The following is a 22223-nucleotide window of genomic DNA, read 5'->3' on the forward strand; positions in this document are numbered from 1 at the left end:
ACAAGGGGCCAGGAGCTAATCAAAGGGAGATGAGGAGAAAGAATAAATATGACAGAAACACAAGAGAAAGAGAGAGGTTGCTGCATTCCAGCCAACAAACCAACCCATCATTCTGGCTGCAACTACCCAATTAATCTGAGGCCATCTTCTCATTTCTGTCTTCCGAAATCTCCAGTTCCTCCCAGCAAATGCCACAATACTAATATTATGCAGCAATTGGGAACGTATACATCCATGCTAAGGACATGAAACTTTCAAAACCAGAGATTACTTATACCTTATCCTGAAATGAAGTACCAGCTGTGCTGTTTGTGTTCATATCTAGTGCAATAAAACTTGGTTTCAACTGTTTTCCCCACACATTATATACAGCCATGATTTTTTATCTTTGCTGTAGTATGCAGCTTTGTTATACTGCAGGAATCAGGAGGCACTGGTGCAGAATATAATACCAAATAAATTCTATGTGAATGTTGCAGATAGCTTTGAAACGTCTGCAAACATCTTGTCCTCCAGTTACTACCTACCGGGAAGTTCTGCCTGAGAAGAATTTTAATCCATGCCCAATGAGGAAGGGGAAAAAACCTCTTTTTTATCATTTTACTGTCTGAATGATCCCTTGGTAGAGAAGATAGAGTTGAAACCTTATTTTTTAAGTATATATCCACAGTGTTAACTGACTCATAACATTCAGAACTGTGGAATCAGTATATGGGAGAGGGAAATTTCTGAATGCCTTGGAGACCCAGGGTGGAAGTCCTGGCCCCACTGAAGTCAGTGATGGAACACTCCCTTGACGTCACTGTGGCCAGAATTGTACTCTCCAAACAAAGGAATGCACCCATTATATTCATTAAGATCAAAGTTCTTAAAGGGAATGTAGCGTTTCACTGGCACAAGAAATTATTAGCTTGAATGCCATTAGCATATATATCAAAAGAAAAACAAGAACCCAGTTACCAATTTCTAAGTGAATTTGTAATATATATTTTCAGTCACAAATTATGTTTCCACCTTTACTTGCCATTTTTAAAAAACAGTTTCATTTTGTGCTCAGAAAACGGGCTGGACTGGAAAGCTTGGAAACTGAATTCTTCTATTTACCCACAGACCAGTTACAGCATAGGCAGCAGCAGCACCACTAGCTTTTCCAGACTTCCTCACTAGAATGAGAGCTCTTCTGTGTCATGGCCAAGTGAAGAGTTCAGTCTCCATGCTGTTCTTGGCCTCCGCTGCTGCCTCAGGGCCGTATATTGGTTTAATTTCTGATGGTAGGTTTTGGGATGCAATGACCTGCCCTTTACAAATTGGACTAAAACCATGAACTCATTCCAGATAAGCCACCAAGATGATAAAAGGGATCGGAGGGTAAAAACTTGTGGGAACTATAACTGAAATGGATTTGAACCACTAACGTACAGTTGAAGGACACCTTAATCTCTCCACACTTTCTGGAATCACATCTCCCAGGCCTTACGATTTTCTGATATTTAGCTTCCTATCTTTTATCATGATGCATACATATTTCTGCATACACACACACACAGATATATACACCAATACACAGAAAGAATTACTGAACTTAGCACAATTTTAAAAGTCTGCTTTATGTAACTATTTTTTTAACTCTGTTTATTTTATCCTTTTAAAAGTGATAATCACAGCCTTACCAGAATTCTATCTTATTTGCCATATTGAATTTATTTGCCTATGTTCGTATTACTTTAGTTTAATCTATGCATTTTTAACTCAATCATTCCAATTTAAGAAACACTTTTCTACATCACAGTACAAACAAGCTTGGTCAAATATCTTTCTTTCCCCAACTGCTGGCTTGTTATTTTTAATAATTAAATGCATTTTTCAAAAAAACCTCTTCCATTACAAAGCTAGAGACTACACTTGGGCTACTTTACAATGCTCAGGGGCGACATACTCAGAGTGCCAGGACTGCTAATGAGCTTTGGAATCCCAATTATTACAAGTAATAGCGTGTCATTGCTACTAGAGCACACAAGGAAGAAAGCACAAGATGACAAGAGGAAAAAAACATGGGAGTAATAACATTTCAGATTTTATGCTTTGTAATAAAAAGGATATTACAATTGCCTATTTTCTTGATATCCAACCAGATTTTCTAGTCTAGTAAATTATGAATATAAGAAAGAATAAAGAAAATCCCAGTCTTATTAAAAAATTCTGAATTGCAATGCAGTCTCTATACAAAGACTTGGTTATTCTGAAAAGCTTAAACTTCAGTCAATGAAATATTCTGCACTACTCTTCGCTAATACTAGTTTTAGATCATTGATATATGTTCCTTCTTTAAACAATATTTTGACTCCAACAGTAACGTGCTTATGTAAAATAGCTTACCTTGTGTTCCTCTACTTGATGTTTTAAGTCTTCTAGATCAGGGCCCAGGGGTTCCGACTCAATTTTCTTTGTCCTCTCTTCTGTTTTTGCTAGCCAGTCAGATAACTGTGTTAGTTGCTGATTCTGAAGGTCCATGAGAATTTTATGTAAGCTAGAAACAAGGAAAATCATCACTTACATTTGTACATGTAAGAAACTAGTAAGCAGAAATGTTTGCTTACACTTAAACTAACTTTAAAAAAAAAGGAATGTAACACTTGTATCAGAAGATGCTCAGAAACCAAATCTGGTACAGCACTGCAGGTTTACCCACCTTGTCCTACTAATGGGTTTAAACCACTACGTAGAAAGGGAATATATTCATCTGAGATGGTAGTTTGGTTTCCAAGCCCATTCCATTTGCTGAGACTGCCAACAAAGGTGCCATTTTCTGTTTTCAAATGGATGGAAACAGAGACCACAACTCATTTCCGTAGCAATGTACTAATAGACATCCGGTAGTTCTGAAATTGGCCCATCCTGATCAGCCTGATTTGAACCAGTCAATGTGAAACATCTCATTTTACTAGCTGGGCACTGTCTATTTATTGCTGGCACTTCAACTCAGTACATCTTACTATTAAGAGCTGGTCAAAAACTGGAAATTTTCACCCTTTGGGAAATGTTAATATTTTGATTTGGGGGCGGGGGAGGGGGGAATCCTCATCTGGAACAAACTCAAAACACACACACACCCTTTTGTTTTGTTTTAAGACCATAAATGTATAGAAAATTTCTATGCAAAAAATGTTGAAATATTTTGTTTCAGTTTGGCTTAACATCCAGCTACGTCTACATAAACTGCCGACTCCATGGGTACTCCGGGGCTCAGCACCCACGGAAAAAAAAAATTGGGGGTGCTCAGCATCCACCAGCCACAGCTATTCGGTAGCAGTGGGGTCTCAGGGAAGGGGGTGGGAAGAGGCGGAGCGAGGGCGGGGCCTCAGGGGAGGCACAGGGTTGGAGTACCCACAGGGAAAAATAAAAGTCAGTGCCTGTGGGAGCTGTAGTTTTGTTGCCTCATGCCCCTATTCTACTCTATTGGCCATAATGAACAGGGACGGCCCAGGTGGGTGCAGCTCAGGGTTAAATGAAACAATGTTTCATTTAGACAACTTGGCAGGTTTCAATTCAGGTCTACCTGACCCCAAATATTTCATTTCGTTTTATGTGGAAAATTTTGATTTTACTGAAACTGCATTTTCATTCCAAAAACATTTTGATGGAAAAGTCCTGTAAGCTCTACTTACTAACCCCCACAATGTAATAGCTGTTAAATTTGATGGGGGAGATGATTAAGACTAGATTGACTCATTGGAGAATGTTCCACAGGTGGGACAGTTGCTCATAATGTAAGCTATATTTTCAGAATTTCAAATCATATAAAAGTAAGTTTTAATTGCTAAGATGGTTAAAAAAGTTGAAAATGGTTCCATTTTCTATCTATAGTTCTGTCTAAATTGAAAACAAATCAGAAAAATCACTTTTATTTTACTGAAATTTAATTTGGGAGGAAAGCCAGGAAAAAATGTTCCTCCAACATTAACATTATGATTCCTCCTGATTAACATTTTTGGAATTAAACGTTTCAATTTTTAAAAAAATGTAGTATTATATTATGCAGTATAATATATAGCTTAAAATATCAATTCAAAGCAAAACAAAATGTTTCAAGCAATCAGACTGTGATATAATGCCCCATATTCTTCATAGTAATACTATGGTGACGATTATGGCATAACTATGATGTATTTTATGAAAGATAGGTTTTGTAAGATATCACTGAAAAGCTTATGACTCACAGAATATGATTATCCTATTTGTATGCACGTATCATTTTGGTATTTGAAGTTAGGAAAATTTTCTATGCTTCTATTTCAAATGTGTTTACACCTGGGGAACACCTAGTAGTTAGAATGCGATCAATCTAGATGGCTGGCTGGACAGGGCTATTAGGGAGAACAACAGGTCTTAGAAGATGCTAATCTTCCACTGGGGGGCCTTCCTGAGTGGTCTACAAACAGCCTCCAAGTCATAGCTGCTCTGTCCCTACAGAGAGACATGTGACCAAGTCACCTGGTACTGGACTCCATCTTGGAATACCAGTGTTTTTCCACTGACTGGGTATGGGAGACAAAGGGTTCCCATCATATGCAAAAGCTATTTGAGGCAGGGGAGTGAGATCATTGTGTTTTTTCACTGACTCTCCACTGGAAACACCTGAGGAACTGGACTAGGGGAGGAGGGTTGAACCCAGGCTAGACGGATTTCTAGCTTGTGAAAGGACTACCTGGGGTTTTAAGCTGGAGGGTAGAGATAAGGTCCAGAGTGACCTAGACCAATTGGAGGATTGGGCCAAAAGAAATCTCATGAGGTTCAATAAGAACAAGGGCAGAGCCCTGCACTTAGGAAGGAAGAATCCCATGCACTGGTAAAGGCTGGGGACCGACTGGCTAAGCAGCAGTTCTGCAGAAAAGGACCTGGGGATTACAGGGAATGAGAAGCTGGATATGAGTCAGCAGTGTGCCCTTGTTGACAAGAAGGCCAACAGCACACTGAGCTGTATTAGTAGGAAGTGACTATTCCCCTCTATTTGGCACTGGTGAAGCCACACCTGGAGTAGTGTGTCCAGTTTTGGTCCCCCCACTACAGAAGGGATATGTACAAATTGGAGAGAGTCCAGAGGAGGGCCATGAAAATGATTAGGGGGCTAGGGCACATGACTTATGAGGAGAGGCTGAGGGAACTAGGGTTATTTAGTCTACAGAAGAGAAGGGTGAGGGGGATTTAATAGCAGCCTTCAACTACCTGAAGGGGGGTTCCAAATCTAGGCTGTTATCGGTGGTGGCTGATGTTAGAACAAGAAGCAATGGTCTCAAGTTGCAGTTGGGGTGGGGGGGTTCTGGTCCCTAGGTTAGATATTAGGAAACACTATTTCACCGGGAGGGTGGTGAAGCACTGGAATGGGTTACCAAGGGAGATGGCGAAATCTCCATCCTTAGAGGTTTTTAGGGCCTGGCTTGACAAAGCCCTAGCTAGGATGATTTAGTTGGGGTTGGTCCTGCTTTGAGCAGGGGATTGGACTAGATGACCTCCTGAGGTCTCTTCCAACCCTAATATTCTATGATTAAGCTGCAAGCAAGTGCAGAGATTCTTGAGGGGAAGCTGCAAAATATGTAAAACAAGAGTTAGGGTGAGAATTTGCTACTCGTATCCAATCTCTTGAGTATATTAAGCTTAGATTGCAGTTTTATTTATTTGCTAGGTAATCTGCTTTGATCTGTTTGCTATCCCTTATCATCACTTAAAATCTATATTTTATAGGTAATACGCTTGATTTTGTTTGGTCTAGTGTGTGGAAACTATAACTGGAGGCAGAAAGCTGTTACAGATCTTCCCCCACATTGATGGAGGGGATGAATTTCATGAGCTTAAGCTGTACAGTTCCCTGTACAGCACAAGATGGTATAATTTTGGGTTTACACTCCAAAGTTGGGGGGTGTCTTAGGAACGGGGCAGTGCGTTAGGTAAGCCTTCCCATGCACAGCTGATCTCAGCATCTGTGTGTAGCTGCAGCTGGGTGTGTCCCTACCTGTATGTGTGCTGGAGGGGGCTTGTTGAAGCAGTACAGTGTTAAGGGAGCCCAGGCTGGTGGGTCAGGGGGACTAAGTGATACCCCAGTTACAGGTGTCACCCCAGGTGAAACCCATCACACAGACATTTATTTGAATTTTTCTTTGTAGAGAATTTCAAATTTTTAAATTTTGTTCTGATTTAGATGAAGACAAATTTTGAAATTCGTGATGAAAATGTCCATCCTCCGCACAGCTCTAGTTACTCGTTTGGGTATTAGAATCATAATTTGTTCCAAAATAATCAAGCACATATTTTATCTAATTTTGGTAGACTGGATATAGCTTCTGAATTTCACAATAAGCTTAATTTTCTCATTGCTTGAACCTTTTTAAAAATAGTCTTTGTGAAATATTTATAGAAGAAGTTATAAGCTTCTTAACATTTACCGAACATTACTATGCACAAATTCTATTTTAAATGTAAGGAATAATCAAAGATTCCACTGTACATGGTGAAAAATGTATATATATATTTAATATAAATACCCAGTATGTAGTTAAACAGATGACATGGCAAGTCTCAAAAGCCAGAAGATTGTTTAAATATGGGCTGAGTACAACTGGTGTTGAATATGTCAAGCAGAAACTGATACTGGACTGATCTTCTGGATCTGTTCATGCATATAGCCTAGAATATTTGAAATCAAGTGCTATGGAACTTCAATGGTAGGAACAACTATTCAACCTGATACATCAGGGGTGGCCAACCTGTGGCTCCGGAGCCCTTAAGAAGTTACTATGCGGCTCCTTGTCTAGGCACCGACTCCGGGGCTGGAGCTACAGGCGCCAACTTTCCAATGTGCCGGAGGTGCTCACTGCTCAACGCTCAACCCCTGGCTCTGCCACAGGCCCTGCCCCCACTCCACCCCTTCCCGCACCCTCCCCTGAGCCCGCAGTGCCCTCGCTTCTTTTCCCCCACAGCCACAGAGCATCCTGCACACCACAAAACAGTGGATCGGGAGGTGCGGGGAGGGAGAGGGAGGTGCTGATCCGCAGGGCTGCTGGTGGGTGGGAGGTGCTGGGAGCGGGGGCAGGGTGAGGAACTGATGTGGGGCTGCTGACGTATTACTGTGGCTCTTTGGCAATGTACATTGATAAATTCTGGCTCCTTCTCAGGCTCAGGTTGGCCACCCCTGTGGTGCATGATATCGATGAAGTGAACCTTTCATAGTTCAAGCAATTAATTGAATTTGCAGAAATGTGTGTAAAAATGTTACTACTGTGTAGGTAGAAGATTCAAGATCACCCATGTTAAAAGATTGCTTTCTGTGCACAGGAGAAACAGGTTCTTATGCAGAGTTAATACCCCACTTAAATTGATGTCTGGCAAAATTTCAGGTGAATGTATTTTTGGAAATTTAAAATATGTACATAAATATATAAATATAAATGTAAATCAATGCACAAAATTGTATTAGAATGTTTTAGATTTTAGATAGCTAGTTCTTTTGTTTTTACTTTATTTTTCTTTTCTTCATTTTTTCAAGTAATCATTCCCTTTTTAACAATTTGACTTGGATGGGTATTTCCTCCTCTCCTCCCCACCATGTTTTGCCGGTTTATTATCCTTTTACACACACACCTTGGAGAAACAGGAGGGTCAGCAGCAAAAATCTCATCATTTTTGACCAGCTATTTTTAACAAAGCCATAGATAGGTAAGTTCTTCTGTAGTAGTCAATTTTTGTCTTAAAAAGTTTCTCAGCTCATCACTTAATCCTATACTTTGTGTATTGATTCTAGGTGCTGTAAATGAAAGAACCTTTCTGAAAGGATAACCACTAAAGCAGGTAAGTGTACAATAAACAGACCTTTTTCTGTAATTGCTTAATTTTAAACAGATAGTACTTCTCTAGAGCTGAAAGGGACAGAACAAAAGCCCATGGAAAAAACTCCCATTGAATTCAATGGGCATTATCTCTACCTCTCTACTCCAAACTTGTGTCCTCCTGTCAAACTAAAATCCTAACTTGTCTCTCTGACATCATCTTGTGGATAGGTTGTTGTCAGCTCAAGCTCAGCATAGCTAAATGAGAGCTCTGAATCTAACTCTCCCGGCTACCTCTTTTATTGATCCCTGTGGACACCACCACCATTGCTCAGGCCCATAACGTGGGTATCATCTTTGATGTAGCCTGGATGTGAAGACCTAGAGAAAGGTCTGAGTCAAGGTATTGCAGATTATCGCTGAACAGTGTCACTAAGATTCAGCCTACCCATCCACACAGCTAATCATCTCATCCAGGCTCTACGATTGCTATACAAAGTGAATACTGTATATATTAAAATGTAAGTTGTACTCTACAAAGTAGGAGTGCAGCCACAGTGGCATGTGTTTTATAAAATGTGTTACAAAAAGAAAAATTATGTTATTAAGATTAGCAGTAGAGAGAAAATTTTTAAAAAGTTCATCTTGCAAGTAAAAATACATGTAACCGTGATGATATTTTCCTTGCAAAACAAGATGATCAGATGTGTTTTATAAGGTGACACACAACGGAGTTAAATTCTTCATTAAGGGCTCAATCTAGCACCCACTGAAGTCAATGGAAAACTCCACTGACTTCACTGATGGAAAAAAGTACATTTTGACACTGTACTGCTGATGAAAAATGATGTAATAAACTCAAATCAAATTAAGAGTTAAATGGTGGATATAAACTACTTAGGAAATAATGCAAATTTGTCAGATAACATGACATTTATATAGATGATTTACAAAGACAATCTTTTAAATTATCCTGTTGAACACCAAGCCTAGCTGAAACATGTCCACACTACACTATAGTATGTTACTTACACTAACGCTGGATATAGAGATCCTAGTACAAAGGCAAGTTTTGATCAAGTACGTATGTTCTACTTTTAGAACTCAGCCCTCAACTAGGAATTTTGAGAACTTAAAGTAAAACTTTCATAGTGGATGAAACTCTCATTTGTATGACATTTTAATCCACATTTTTACTATAAATTCCACTTGTATTTCATATATTTTCTTCTCATATTTAATAGTTTTTGAAGAATCTGTACCCATACAAAGAGACTATTCCTTCTCAATGTATCTTCTCATCCTACTTGATACCGCACTGAGGTGGTAATGCCAATTTTATGAAATCACAGTTGTTTCCATGGCAGTAACTTGTGATGTTAAAAACATGCAATAATGATTTCATGACTGTATCACACAGGAAAAGATGTTAGGCTTACAAATTCTTATCGAAGCACAAATATCAAACAATAGGAGAGAAAATAACTGAAGAAGCATGCTGCTTTTTGTATTAATGTTCCCTTTCATCAAGTATATGCCAGTTTTAAAGTCCCTTAATCTAGAATAAGAGGAAAGAAGTCATTTTAAAAACCTGACAGTGGAGTCTGCATGCATTAAAATCTCATTTTACCTACCATTTATCCATGTTAACCCCATTATTAAAACACCAAAATCAGATTTCTAATCTTTTTTATTGAGATTCAAAATTGAATGCAAGAGCCTATTCTAAAACCATGGTTAATAAAAGAGTAATTAAAGCTTTAGTCACGCTTATCAGAGAGGAGAAGGGAGATATCTGACTATCCCGAGCTTAAGAGATGCTATTATGAAGAAAAGAGAGAGATTTAATACAATACTAACCAAAGTGAATAATGTATATATTAAAACGTAAGTTGTACAATATTTCATAGAATCATAGAATATCAGGGTTGGAAGGGACCTCAGGAGATCATCTAGTCCAACCCCCTGCTCAAAGCAGGATCAATCCCCAATTTTTGCCCCAGATCCCTAAATGGCCCCCTCAAGGATACACTGTATTCAGTATTTCAGTTTAATTTTGATTCCAAAACATTTGATATTGCTCTAGCTACACTATTTTAATAGAATAAACTATTTAAATTGAAATGCATTTTTCCTTGATAACTGTAATGGAAATGCTGTGTTAATTAAAATATTTACTGGGTAAAGAAGGAATTATGCTCTCTTGGGACCGCATTGCAGAATTAGGTACTTTTTTGAGACATTTTTCTGCAGAGCCCCAGGATTTGGCCACTGTCACTGCAAGATACTGGACTTAATCGACAAAGAGTCTGTTTTAGCATAGCAAATCCAATATTCTTACATAAAGTACTCTTAATTTAAGCCACTGAAATTATACTGGTAAAAATATTCAGCTTTTTCATTTTTAACTATTTGTTCATTTTCCCTCCCTATATTCCAATTTTAATTCTTCACAAAGCATACCAAACCATGCGGTACCTGGTAAATTATTATTTATTCCTAATTTCATTTAAAGGAAAATAGCTATAGTACATATAGCTCTTTATATTATAAATTAAGATTTTATCTGGCTCTTAATATAAATTTGTCACTAAGTGCCTGACAAAGAATACTGAACAAAAGAATGGCACCGATTCTCAAACAGGCACCCAAAAAGCACCATTCCAGATCCCCAAAGTCATGGCCATATTAAGCAGGTTCATGAATGCATCCGATGAAGTGAGCTGTAGCTCATGAAAGCTTATGCTCAAATAAATTTTTTAGTCTCTAAGGTGCCACAAGTCCTCCTTTTCTTTTTGCGTATACAGACTAACATGGCTTGTCAAGGTTCCTTCCCCACTCTGAACTCTAGGGTACAGATGTGGGGACCTGCATGAAAAAACCCCTAAGCTTATTTTTACCAGCTTAGGTTAAAACTTCCCCAAGGTACAAACTATTTTGCCTTTTGTCCCTGGACTTTATTGCTGCCACCACCAAGCGTCTAACAAATATATAACAGGGAAAGAGCCCGCTTGGAAATGTCTTTCCCCACAAAATTCTCCCAAACCCTACACCCCCTTTCCTGGGGAAAGCTTGAAAAAAATCCTCAACAATTTCCATAGGTGAACACAGGCCCAAACCCTTGGATCTTAAGAACAATGAAAAAGCAATTAGGTTCTTTAAAGAAGAATTTTAATTAAAGAAAATGTAAAAGAATCACGTCTGTAAAATCAGGATGGTAAATACCTTACAGGGTAATCAGATTCAAAACATAGAGAATCCCTCTAGCCAAACCTTAAGTTACAAAAAGACAAAAAACAGGTATATACATTCCATTCAGCACAGCTTATTTTATCAGCAATTTGAACAAAACAAAACGCATATCTAACTAGATTGCTTATTAACTCTTTACAGGAGTTCTGACGTGCATTCCTGCTCTGGCTCCGGCAAAGGCCACAGAGAAGGAGAGAACCCTTTGTTCCCCCCCAGCTTTGAAAGCATCTAGTCTCCTCATTGGTCATTTTGGTCAGGTGCCAGCGAGATTATCTTTAGCTTCTTAACTCTTTACAGGTGAAAGGGTTTTTCCTCTGGCCAGGAGGGATTTAAAGGTGGTTAACCTTCCCTTTATATTTATGACACGGCTGCTACTCTGAAACAATGTATTAAGAGTGATTTCTCTTTTAGTGCCACCACTTACCCCCCACCCCCACCCCCAGCAACAAGAAGCCAAGCTCAAAGAACCTAGTGTCAGTGACTGGGACATGGGATGTCATGCACAGTGGTTAAAGCAGGAGTCAAGAGGCCAGAACCATGGGTCAGAGCCAAAGACAGAAATTGGAAAAAGAGGATCACAAGTGAGTTACCTGGAATGAGGCAAAGCAGGAGCAGGGCTAGGTGTATGGCTGGGAATAAGCATGCACAAACACTATCACTGCTATGGATGAATGCTTTGAGCAGCTGCTGAACTGCTTCTGGGATTAAGAGTCAGTCTGCTGACTCTTCCGACCCATCAGCACACTAGCTGCACTCATTAGGTTGCCTGAAGACTGTCTCTGCTGCAGGCACTGCTTCCTCACAGCTAGAGAAGCCCAGGGGCATATTAGAGTCCTGCCAAGGGAAAGCCAAAATCAAGGAACCCAGTGGAGCCTTATATTTTGAATATTTGCACAATATTGTGAGCAGTGTCATTTTTGCAACTCACTTGTGGATGGAACTTGGAAAAATGCCACCAATCTTCCCTCCCCCGAAAATTTGACCACTGAATAAAAAGAGGGTCAGGACCAACGAGTTAAGAATGCTGGGGGTAAGCAACATTTTTAGGACCTGTGGAGAAACCTGGAAGTGAAGCCGAGGGAATATCAAGCCATCACTAGAAGTGGCTGCGACTTGAAGCACGAGCATGTCTACCCATCTAGTACTGGTGTGGGTCCCCAATGCAGTAGAATGAGTGCCAGTCAGCAATTCTGTTCAAGGGTGGCCCCAATGTCCCACTAAAGGTTTAATGAATCAATCCTCACATCTCCTCTTTGAGGTAAGTGAAGGAGATACAGGGATCACTTCGGCAACTCTTCAAATGCAGCAGCTGTTAAAAAATACACAGTAATACCACACAATTGTCTAAAACAATTTTACTGTCCTAAAATTATATTATTTAGTTAGGCATTGACACCACATTCATCATAATAGTACCTGTGAAACTACCAAAGAAATTTTACTGAGGAAAAATTCAGTTCAAATTTGGCCAAGTCTCCAGCAATAATATCTCTTTACTAAACGAGCCTTGAGAGCTTTTAGCCACACAAGAGGCCATGAACTTGGTTTTACCTATTTGACGTAAAACTGTACTTTCCAACACTCAGTCGAAACGTTCATTTTATATACCTCTCATGGTCTTGATCAAAACTTGAGCTGTCCAAATAATGAATTTTTCAGTTCACTGGATGTTTAAAAACAAAAGTAATTTGAGATCAAAATGAATATGCTTTTTGATTTTTTTGGCAAATGAAATAGTTATAAAAATAATTTCAGGTTGTACACTGTTTCATTTATACAATCTAAATGTTTCAGTTTGATATTTACCATTTTTCAAATTGTTGATTTTTTTAAATAGAAATTCAAGAATTTTTTTAACAAATGTTTTGAACGGAAAACATTGCTTTTTTTTCCATTTTGAAAAATGTTGAAAACATTTGTTTTTCTTCTTTAAGTCCAAAGCAATTTGGCAAATCCAACAAGATTTGTGAAACGTCTATGTTGCCAAATCTGCATTTTTCACAAACAATCCACCAAACAAACAAAAAACAAACCAACCCCTCCACTCCTGCCCCCAGAGTTTTGGCCAAAAATTGTCAGCCAGCATTACTGAATCACAACCGTGTCTCTTTATAATGTGGAATGACCAGAAGAAGCATAAAGTGACAGATCCATAAACCCCTCCACACCTTGAGACTGTTCCCCCTGCCAGAGCACCCAGTGCACTGTGGGGCATGGATTTCTTGTCAAAACCCCCATCAGTACCCGGTCCAGCCCAGGAATGCTAATGATCCAACCAGCAGACCAAATTCAGTAATGAATGCTGGTCACGTGTCATCTGAGGCACATTGCGCATATGCTAAGACGACCAGAGTACAGGGAGCCCCTTGAAAATTCTACTGTACGATGTGCAGGGGAGTAATTACCTTCAGTCTAACTAAACTCCTCTGCAGTGTCAGGTGTGCATTATGTTCTCTTTCACTTTGTTTTATACTCTTTTGTGCAGCGTTGCTATGCACTGTTAGTTAGTTGTGACGTTTCATCCTACAGGTGAAGTAATTCCCACATATTATACAGAAAACTTGCACATGATAAAAATTAAGAACATTGATATTATTATACAGAATATCAATATCATTCTATGACAAGGAACATTAAGTCTGACAATGAAATCATCCCTGAAAATAATTTTATCATTTCTTTTTCGTAGCGTTTTTCCTCTTTCCCCTTGTATTTTCCAAACATCACCTTACTTGCTCTAAGCATACGTAGTGGTTTTAATACTCATGTATCTCTCTTCAGAGAGATGATTGTAACCTTCGTTTATGGTTTGGCTCTCGTGAGTTTCCACTACAAAATACTTTTCCATTGACTGAATGCTTTTTAATAGTTGTGAAATCCTCCATAAAGTAAACCTGATTACATTAGGTTTTCCTCTCCAGTAGTACATTTATCACATTGAGATGCTTCACTGTAGAGAATCCTATTTTAAAAAGCCTGCTGTTTTACTTCGGGTCATTAATGCAATTCTACAAGAGCCAAACATTTTCAATACATATGGTGAACATATACCAGATTTCCTTTGGCCTCCTTTTACCGTAGGATAGCAATAACAGCATTGCACTGCTCCAGAAAACTCTGATGCTCTGACCCGCTAACCCTCTTTTTGAACTACTGGGTCACTTCTACTGTTATATCGCATCAGAAAATCTCTCCTCTTCACTGACTGCTTGCTTTTGTTTCCCCCATATTGAAGAATGTGCAGTTTTTCCTTACGTTTTCTATGGCCGCTTTCCTAGAACATTGGCAGCCTCATCGAGCTCATCTTTAAGTAATATTTTTCTTCCCTGGAGGATGTATTTGTCAACCAAATTAATTATAATTTATTCAGGGAGAATAAAATCATATGTTGCTACAACACCAGGTTGTCATCTCTCATTCTTCCATTGCTTTTAATTCTTTCAAGGACAACCCTAATAATGAAGAAGTCATATTTTGATGATTTATCTTTTAAGTTATAACATATGCACATATAAAAATGACATATTTAGACCTATTTTTCAGAAATCTCTCTTTTCCAGCAGCGGCTCCCATCTCCTAATTTTATGGATGGAAATCTAAGTGTGGCTCTCATAATTGTCCATGGATCCATGGAATAAGTGGCAGGATAAAATCAGTCAGTCTGGCACTGGTACATTCCAAACCAATGTAAGGAAAATTCTTTTTCCACCTCCCCACCCCGCAAAATGAAAATAAATTTCTCATTGCAACATAATGTCACCAACACCAAAAACTTAGCAATGTTCAAAAAGTGATTGGACATCTATATGGAGGACAACAATATCTAAAGTTGTAATAGACACTGCTAACAAATTTTGGAAGAGATATTAAATTTCATGCTCAAGCCAATCTCCAGCTATGAGGAATTATTGTTTCCTATGTGCTATGGTAATACAAATAACAGTTCTGCTCTTGGATCAGGAACCCATTGCACTGTGGGCTGTACTGAAAGTGAAATGGTCCCTGCCCACAAAAGCTTACAATCCAAGTATAAAACGAGATAACAGAGAGAGGAGAACCAGAAAACAATGAGAAAATTGGTTAGCAGGATAGGCAGTGGGTCTCGGCACAAGAGCAGCCTACTCACGGCTGGGCTGCATGTAGGCACCATAGCAAAAGTGTGTCATATAGAGAGATTTTAATTATATAATGAAGCAGTTTTGTAGATGTTTATAGGGAGCTTTTCCCAAGCATGAGTGCAGCATGGGAGAAAGTATGAATGTGCTTGTTTAAAAATTTAACAAGTGAGCAGTGGAGGCTGGCAACATGGGCTGATCAGAGTTGGGAGTCAATGTCCCCCTTCTCCCCCCTTTTAGTTTCCCCACAGAACCCAGATTCAGACATGGGAAGAATAAACCTTGTCGGCCTGGTTGGAGCCAGACGGGGGCATTTCTTAATAGTTCCCCCCCTCACCGCACTGTTCCCTAAAGGACCCTTGGGGTATTCTCTGAATTTTACCTTATTTTTGCTATTGTTTCATTTCCTGTTTGTCTGTCCCATCCCTCCCACCCTCCCCCCACCAATGGCCTGCCTCCAAGAGCCTCCTCTGATTTAACTCCTTGCTGTCAGGTTGGATAATATCAAAATTCTCCATGTATGGCCAAAGCAACGAGCTATGATGATGTTTTTTGCAGTAGCATTCTGAATGGATAAGAGCAGGACAAGATTACATTTGTTTATGTGAAAGAAAAGGATATTGAAGTAATCGAGATAGGATATGAAGAGGACTAGACCAGAGTTTGAACTGTGTGGATGGATAGGAAAGACTATATCAGAGATGTTATACAGAATCTTCCAGAAGTAGATGTAAGTCTAGATGTGAGGACCTAGAGAGGTCTGAGTCAGTTTACAAGTGACAGGCAGGAGGGTCTTGAAATCTTATCCTTCCTCTTGGCTTCTGTTACTCTGTCCTCTCCTGGTCCTCCTCCTACCTCTATAATTTCTCCTTCAAGCATGTTCTTTGGAGAATCATCCTCCTCCAACTTTCTATGGGGGTGTGTGTACTGGGCTCTGTCCTAGGTCCCCTTCTCTTCTCCTTCTACACCTTATCCACAGGCACTGACTTTTGCTTTTGTCAGTGGGTGCTCCTCTTCACTCCCTCTCCTCCCCATGCAAGCGTAATCTCACCCTCAAACACAAAAATTCAACTACCATCTCCATGCTGGAGTAGAGAGGTACTACCAGAGGTACTCTACTCCAGATCTGTCTTCTCCTGTTCGAACTAAAATCTCATCTCTTCCCTCTGACATCTTCTTGTGGATGGCCACACTCAGAGACATGATGTACTGAACTAGATGAACCATGGGTCTGATCCATTATGGCAATTCCTACATTCCTGGGTTCCAAATTCTGTCCGACCGTGGAGGAAACTCGTATCTAAATCCAAACTTGGTAGCTCAGATGTGACAGTGATGGGCATTGCATAAAAACCTAAATAAAACACAGCTGAATAGTCTGTGCCTGTCTCTAGTTGGAAAATATAATCATTTTAGGACACAATGCAATTGTAAACTTTGGTTCTATTTGATTTGGTGTTATCACATATTTTATTGTATAAAATGTATGGTATTCCGGGTCACGGTGGAAATCATACCATTTTTGACTAGCTCCCCTAAGGCAGGTTAGCTGGATTTATTCCCCAAATAAGAAGTTTCTTATAGCAGCATGACAAAATGCTGCTCCACCACTGAAGAAACTCATCTCTTTAAAAACCTATTTCATGAAAAAAATGACAGGAAATAGCCTTCTTAGTGTGCAAAAGGAAGAGAAAACCTCAGTACCTGAAGGTTCCTTAAGCAATGTTGTCCCCCAGGGTATTCGGATTTGTAATGTTTATTTTTTCCTAAAACATGGCTTTATTAATTTAAACATGGCTTTATTAATTTAATAAATAGCAAAATCTACATTCTAGTTAATTCTGGAAGATACAGTGAATGACCATATTGGCATCAGTGTACTGTAATGAAAGAAACATCATTCCTAACGATTTCTACAGTTAACATGAATGCAGTGCAGCAGCCTGTCATAGAACAAAGATCAACCTTCATCTCTCACCCTCCAGAATAGAGACTCTCTTATCACAAGTCCATAACATTACAGAACATTGCCTCTTACTGTTCATATTTAAATCCAGAAACAATCATCCCTTCTGATATGGACAGGAATATCCAATATACTTGCTATTTTCACCTCCCCAGTGTAAATCAAAGATACAGATAGCATATTCACCCTTTAATGAAACTGCTTTACGCATGTATGTCACACACCTCAGATTAATCCACTCCGCAAAACAGTCTAGGATTATCACTTAAGCACGAACAACATGGGGAAATTAAGACCACACACACACACACATGTTGGGAACACTGGGGCATGGCCACTAGGTAACTCAAGGGAATAAAAAACCACGAGTGTCAATGAAGCCCCCTCGCACTAGGCCCCGGTGTCCTTGCCCCCCCCCCCCTCCTGCCTGGAGGCACTCGCAGCAGCTCTGCGTGCTAGGCCCAAGTGTCCTTGCCCCCCCCCCCCCAAAGGCACACACAGCAGTTATGCTAAAAATCTGCAACAGTATGTTGCAGAGTCAGACTGCCTAAAACTAAGCAAAGCCAAACAAAAAAAAATAAAAAAACAATGCTAAATAAAGCAGCTTTATATATAGTTTAACAAATAATACAAAAAATCAAAAAACTAGCTAAAAACTAAATTGGCTGGCTATATAAATACTTAAAGCAGCTTGCTATTAAATAAATATGCTAAAAAATATATATATATAAAAGCCTATGTAACTTCCTGCTCTGTTATACAGAATTTAAAATTCAAATCTCCCTGTACCTTTTTGAAGCTTCAAATAAACTTTTCTGCTTCTCCACCCCGTTGTAATTATTGGGTGTAGTACACCGGGTAACAAACCAACTCAAGCTGTTGTTCAGCCTCTCGGCACTGGGTGCCGGCAACACACACATACCTAAAAAAAAAAATAAAGTGTATATCTCCATTTCATCCATGGTGTTTTTTATTTCAACTACAATTTCAGAAATTTTGAAATCATTGACAAATTAATCCCGATACATTATATATAGAATATAGAGTATTAATTTGCTGTCAATTTGCCAATTTCAAAATTTCTGAAATTATAGTTCATATAAAAACACCACACTTGAATGGCTGGCATGGAGATATACATTTTATTTTTTAAGTTAGCACTGTGTTGAGAGGTACTGGTCATTGGATGGATCACAAACCTCATTGAGATCGGTGGGTATGAATATATCCTTAAATTAACAGAACAGTAAGGATAAATTAACCACAAGCCCACACCTAAGACGAAAGTGGTATGTGACCCTACCCAGGAGTTTGGACTTAAGGGGCGCTGAGTATTGTTTGGCTAAGGTGGGTGTGTGCATGTGCGTGCATGCGTGTGTGGACAAGAAAAACACACAGAATCAGAAAGTAATACAGAGCAACTGAAAGCACAGCGTATGACCCTGGAAGAAGTCTAGGGAAAGGTGTTTTGGGATCAGGGGTGCAGGGTGAATAATCTGTTTCCTGGTATTTGAGATCTTCTGTGTTCAGAGGCAGAGGATGTTTGTACATTCTTCATAAACAAACAACTACACCAAATAAATATCTGACCACCAACAATTTCTCTTTCTAACTGGAACAAACTACTAGATCCCAGATTTTTACTTAGCCATTTAGGTCAAAAGAGAGAGAACATTATAATGCGATATTTAATTTTAGTATATTTGTGTAAGTTGTGTGGACAGTAAGTATATTATTTATACATATTTGTTTCAGTGAGTGGGTATTTTAAATGAAAGATAATTCCCACCCCACCCTCCCCCCAGTGCTTCACATTACCGTGGCATTTTGGGCAAGACAAGTGTAGGACATCGAATTCAGAAAGGACCTCTTGGGTCACTGAGTGCAGTACTTCTTCGTGTGGGATGTCTTTCTTTGGCTGTTGCTAAAGAAATACAAAGTACAGTAATAGTACTCTATATTTGCACCCTATTTTAAGTGTGTAAAAGCCTTTCTATTTTGAAGTTACAAGAGAAATGAAAAACATGAAATAATTTGTGAAATGGGCAAAGTGGCTAGTTTTTACCTTGTAACTTGAAATAAATATCATGAAATGACCTCAACCTGAGGAAAAATTCAATTCCATTCTAACCGTAATTACACAAACAAAAAACAAAAAAACTAAAACCCCACCACAACACGGATGAAAAGCTCTATATGAACTTCAGCTTATAGAACAGCATCAAAAAAGGGCTTTTAATGGAAGTGTGTTTACAATTCTCTCTCAGTAATATAGTAATCTTATCAGACTTAATTTCCATTTATTGAAAATGGAAGCCAAGGAAAAGTTTAAATACTTCTTGTCAATAGCAAGTCAAAATCATGTGGCAATTTTCTATTACAATTACATGTTTTTTTTTTAATTGTTAAACATTTCTTAACTATTGGCAAATTCCCTGAAAACCACACTTTTATTAGGTCTGAAATAATGCTCTGTTTACATGTGACAACTTCTCAGTGTCATCATGGGAGCTGAATTCACAACAGCAGAGACTTGTCCAATAGTGTAGGTCTGAGAGGATAATTTTGTCATACATGTGTTCAGGGCCTGTAAAGTAGTGTGACAGTTGTTCACTCTAGATCAGTTGCTTATAACATATTGTGATGAGGTAGACAAACCTCACACAAGACCAGGGGAGGAAAGCAAAAACAATTTTCCCTGGAGACAGGGGCTGAAGCCAGCCCTCTTTACTGCCTAGCTAGCGGTATCAAAACGGGAGGAAGTGCCTTCTGGCTGGAGGGGGCGGAAATGAAGGATAGTGCTTCTAAGCTGGGCTAAAGTGATGCTTTTTGGCCTGAAGCAAAGCAAATCTGAGGGCTCAGCTGAGTATCCAAACTTTGGTAGATGGCTTAGACCAAACTTTTTGTTATCTTCTTGTTCCTTTTAAAAGAAAGGCAAGCTCCAGGAAGGGGCTTTATTGTGATCCATGCTCATACAGAGAACGTGGATTAAAAGCCACATTTAATTCAAACACTTAGGGTTTCCTAATACATCTTTAGTAAAATCAAGAACATTTGTCAGGTGTTTTAGTATAAGATGTTAACTTTTGGGTATTTTCTTCTTGTTATTTAGTAAAGAAAAGCGAAACAGTCAAGTTATATATGCAGGAATATCTACCCTAAACATTAACCTACTCACTCTTGTCTTCACCATAACATTCTGCCGTTTGCTGCTCCTGCAATTAGCAGAACTGGGCCTAAGCGAGTCCTAGACAAAAAAAAATCTGAAGATGTGTAGCCACTGCTCCACTTGTTCAAAGTGCTGAGTGACTGAATTCTGGGAAACTCTGTATGCTGCAGTATAACATATACATTTTAAACAATAATTTGTACATAAACGCAATATTTGAAAATTAACATGACAATCTGGACAAGACAGAGGGGGTGATGATTGTGGGAAGCAACCAGATTATTCATCTGCGATTTGTCCATCTTTGTAATGTTTGCAGCTTGAGGGTTTTGTTAGCCTCTGAGTAAGAAAGTACCTGTGTCCACACCCTGCACACTATTGTAATAATCTTTGTACAAAGTATGGCTTTTGAAGTATCATTTGAAAACCTCATAATTCGTTGGTCAATATTGTCCTGATAAAATGTACGTGGCAACATTGCATTTGAAGTTATAAGATATCACTGCATGGTCTTCTTAACACATGTTCTAAACTCAGGTTGGCGAATAGGTCTGTCTCAAACAAAGGAATGTGTGTTCTGTTTAATTTGCATTTAAGCACTAAACAGAATCATCAAGCAGAAAGGGAAACAAAAGAAGCTCCAATTTGTGAGGAAAAAGCAGCAGGGAACATCCTTTCCTATAGACATTCTGACTCCTGAATCTCAGCAGGGAATGTTTCTCAAGTGGCCAACTGACAGTATCAAAAGGAGGGATAAAAACCCCAATGCACCTCTCCCTCTTTCTATTGCTATCCTTCAATTCATGCACCAGAAGGGACAAATGAAGCAGCCACTGAACTGGAGAAGGGATTCTGACCTAACAAGTTTGATCAGTAACAGATTGCTGAAAGCATGTGGTGAGAAAAACTTTGATTTGAATTTAACATAGATTGTTAAATTAGGCACCAGATCGGTTTTATCATTATTTTTCCTATAATCATTTCTGACTTAAAAGTACTCACTTAAAATCTTGCTCTTTGTGGTTAATAAACTTCTTTTATTAAAAAAGATTTTTTTTTATCTAATCCAGCGTTTAAACTGAAGTGTCTGTGAAACTCCATTTAGGGTAACAAGGTGTGTGCATATTATTTCCATGAAAGAAATATGGACTTAATATGAATTTATATTGTCCAGGAGAGGGCTGGGCAACACAAGACATACTTTTCTGGGGGGACTAGCAGTATGTTGGGGTCACCTGAAGTATAACCTTGGCTTAAGAGCCAAGGTGTGGCTGGTTGGCTGCAGCACACACGCACACACACACACACAAACACAGCTGGGAGTGACTTGCACAGCAACTTGAAGCAGTTTGTGAGCAGTCTAGGCTGGAGGCTACAGAAGCGAAGCATTGTAACTCGAACCCCAGGTTAGACAGCTGGGGCGACACAGCTACTCACGAGTCTGGATTGTACCCTGGGTATGTCAGTTAGATATGCTGATCAAATAGAAACAACTATTTGTCCTGGAATTTGAATGTCTCTTTGTTACCTCCAAATTGGATTACAGCAACTGCAGCGGCCTATACTTGAAAACAGAGGTGGTGCCGAATACAACTACGAAGATTTTTTAAGTGCAGTATCGTAGCATAAACACATAGCACCAGTGCACGCTGGCTGCAAACAGCCTTCCAGATGGAGCTTAAACTATCCGTTTTGACTTATAACGTTTTGAATGTCCTTAGTGCCCATCTATATCGAGGGCTTGCCTCCCCTCTCTGAGTTGGTATTAGCAGAAACACTAAAGTTGGGTTTCAGAGTAGCAGCCGTGTTAGTCTGTATTAGCAAAAAGAACAGGAGGACTTGTGGCACCTTAGAGACTAACCCGTTTATTTGAGCATGAGCTTTCGTGAGCTACAGCGGGACTC

The 22223-nt window shown here is 39.1% G+C and overlaps 1 protein-coding gene across 3 annotated transcripts in view; it reads right to left on the reverse strand.

The window, feature by feature from the left end:
* DMD (dystrophin) overlaps window positions 1-22223 on the reverse strand; it is a gene marked incomplete at both ends in the record, with an annotated part of 1846964 nt that overhangs the window by 1293233 nt on the left and 531508 nt on the right. For all 3 annotated transcript variants that reach the window (XM_084636024.1, XM_084636023.1, XM_084636025.1), the window contains one exon: window positions 2377-2527. In XM_084636024.1, coding sequence (XP_084492150.1) covers window positions 2377-2527 — 151 coding nt within the window. The remainder of the gene's footprint in view (window positions 1-2376; window positions 2528-22223) is intronic.

This window comes from Lepidochelys olivacea, assembly GCF_965140295.1.
Source record: "Lepidochelys olivacea isolate rLepOli2 genome assembly, chromosome: 1".
Lineage (NCBI taxonomy): Eukaryota > Metazoa > Chordata > Testudines > Cheloniidae > Lepidochelys > Lepidochelys olivacea.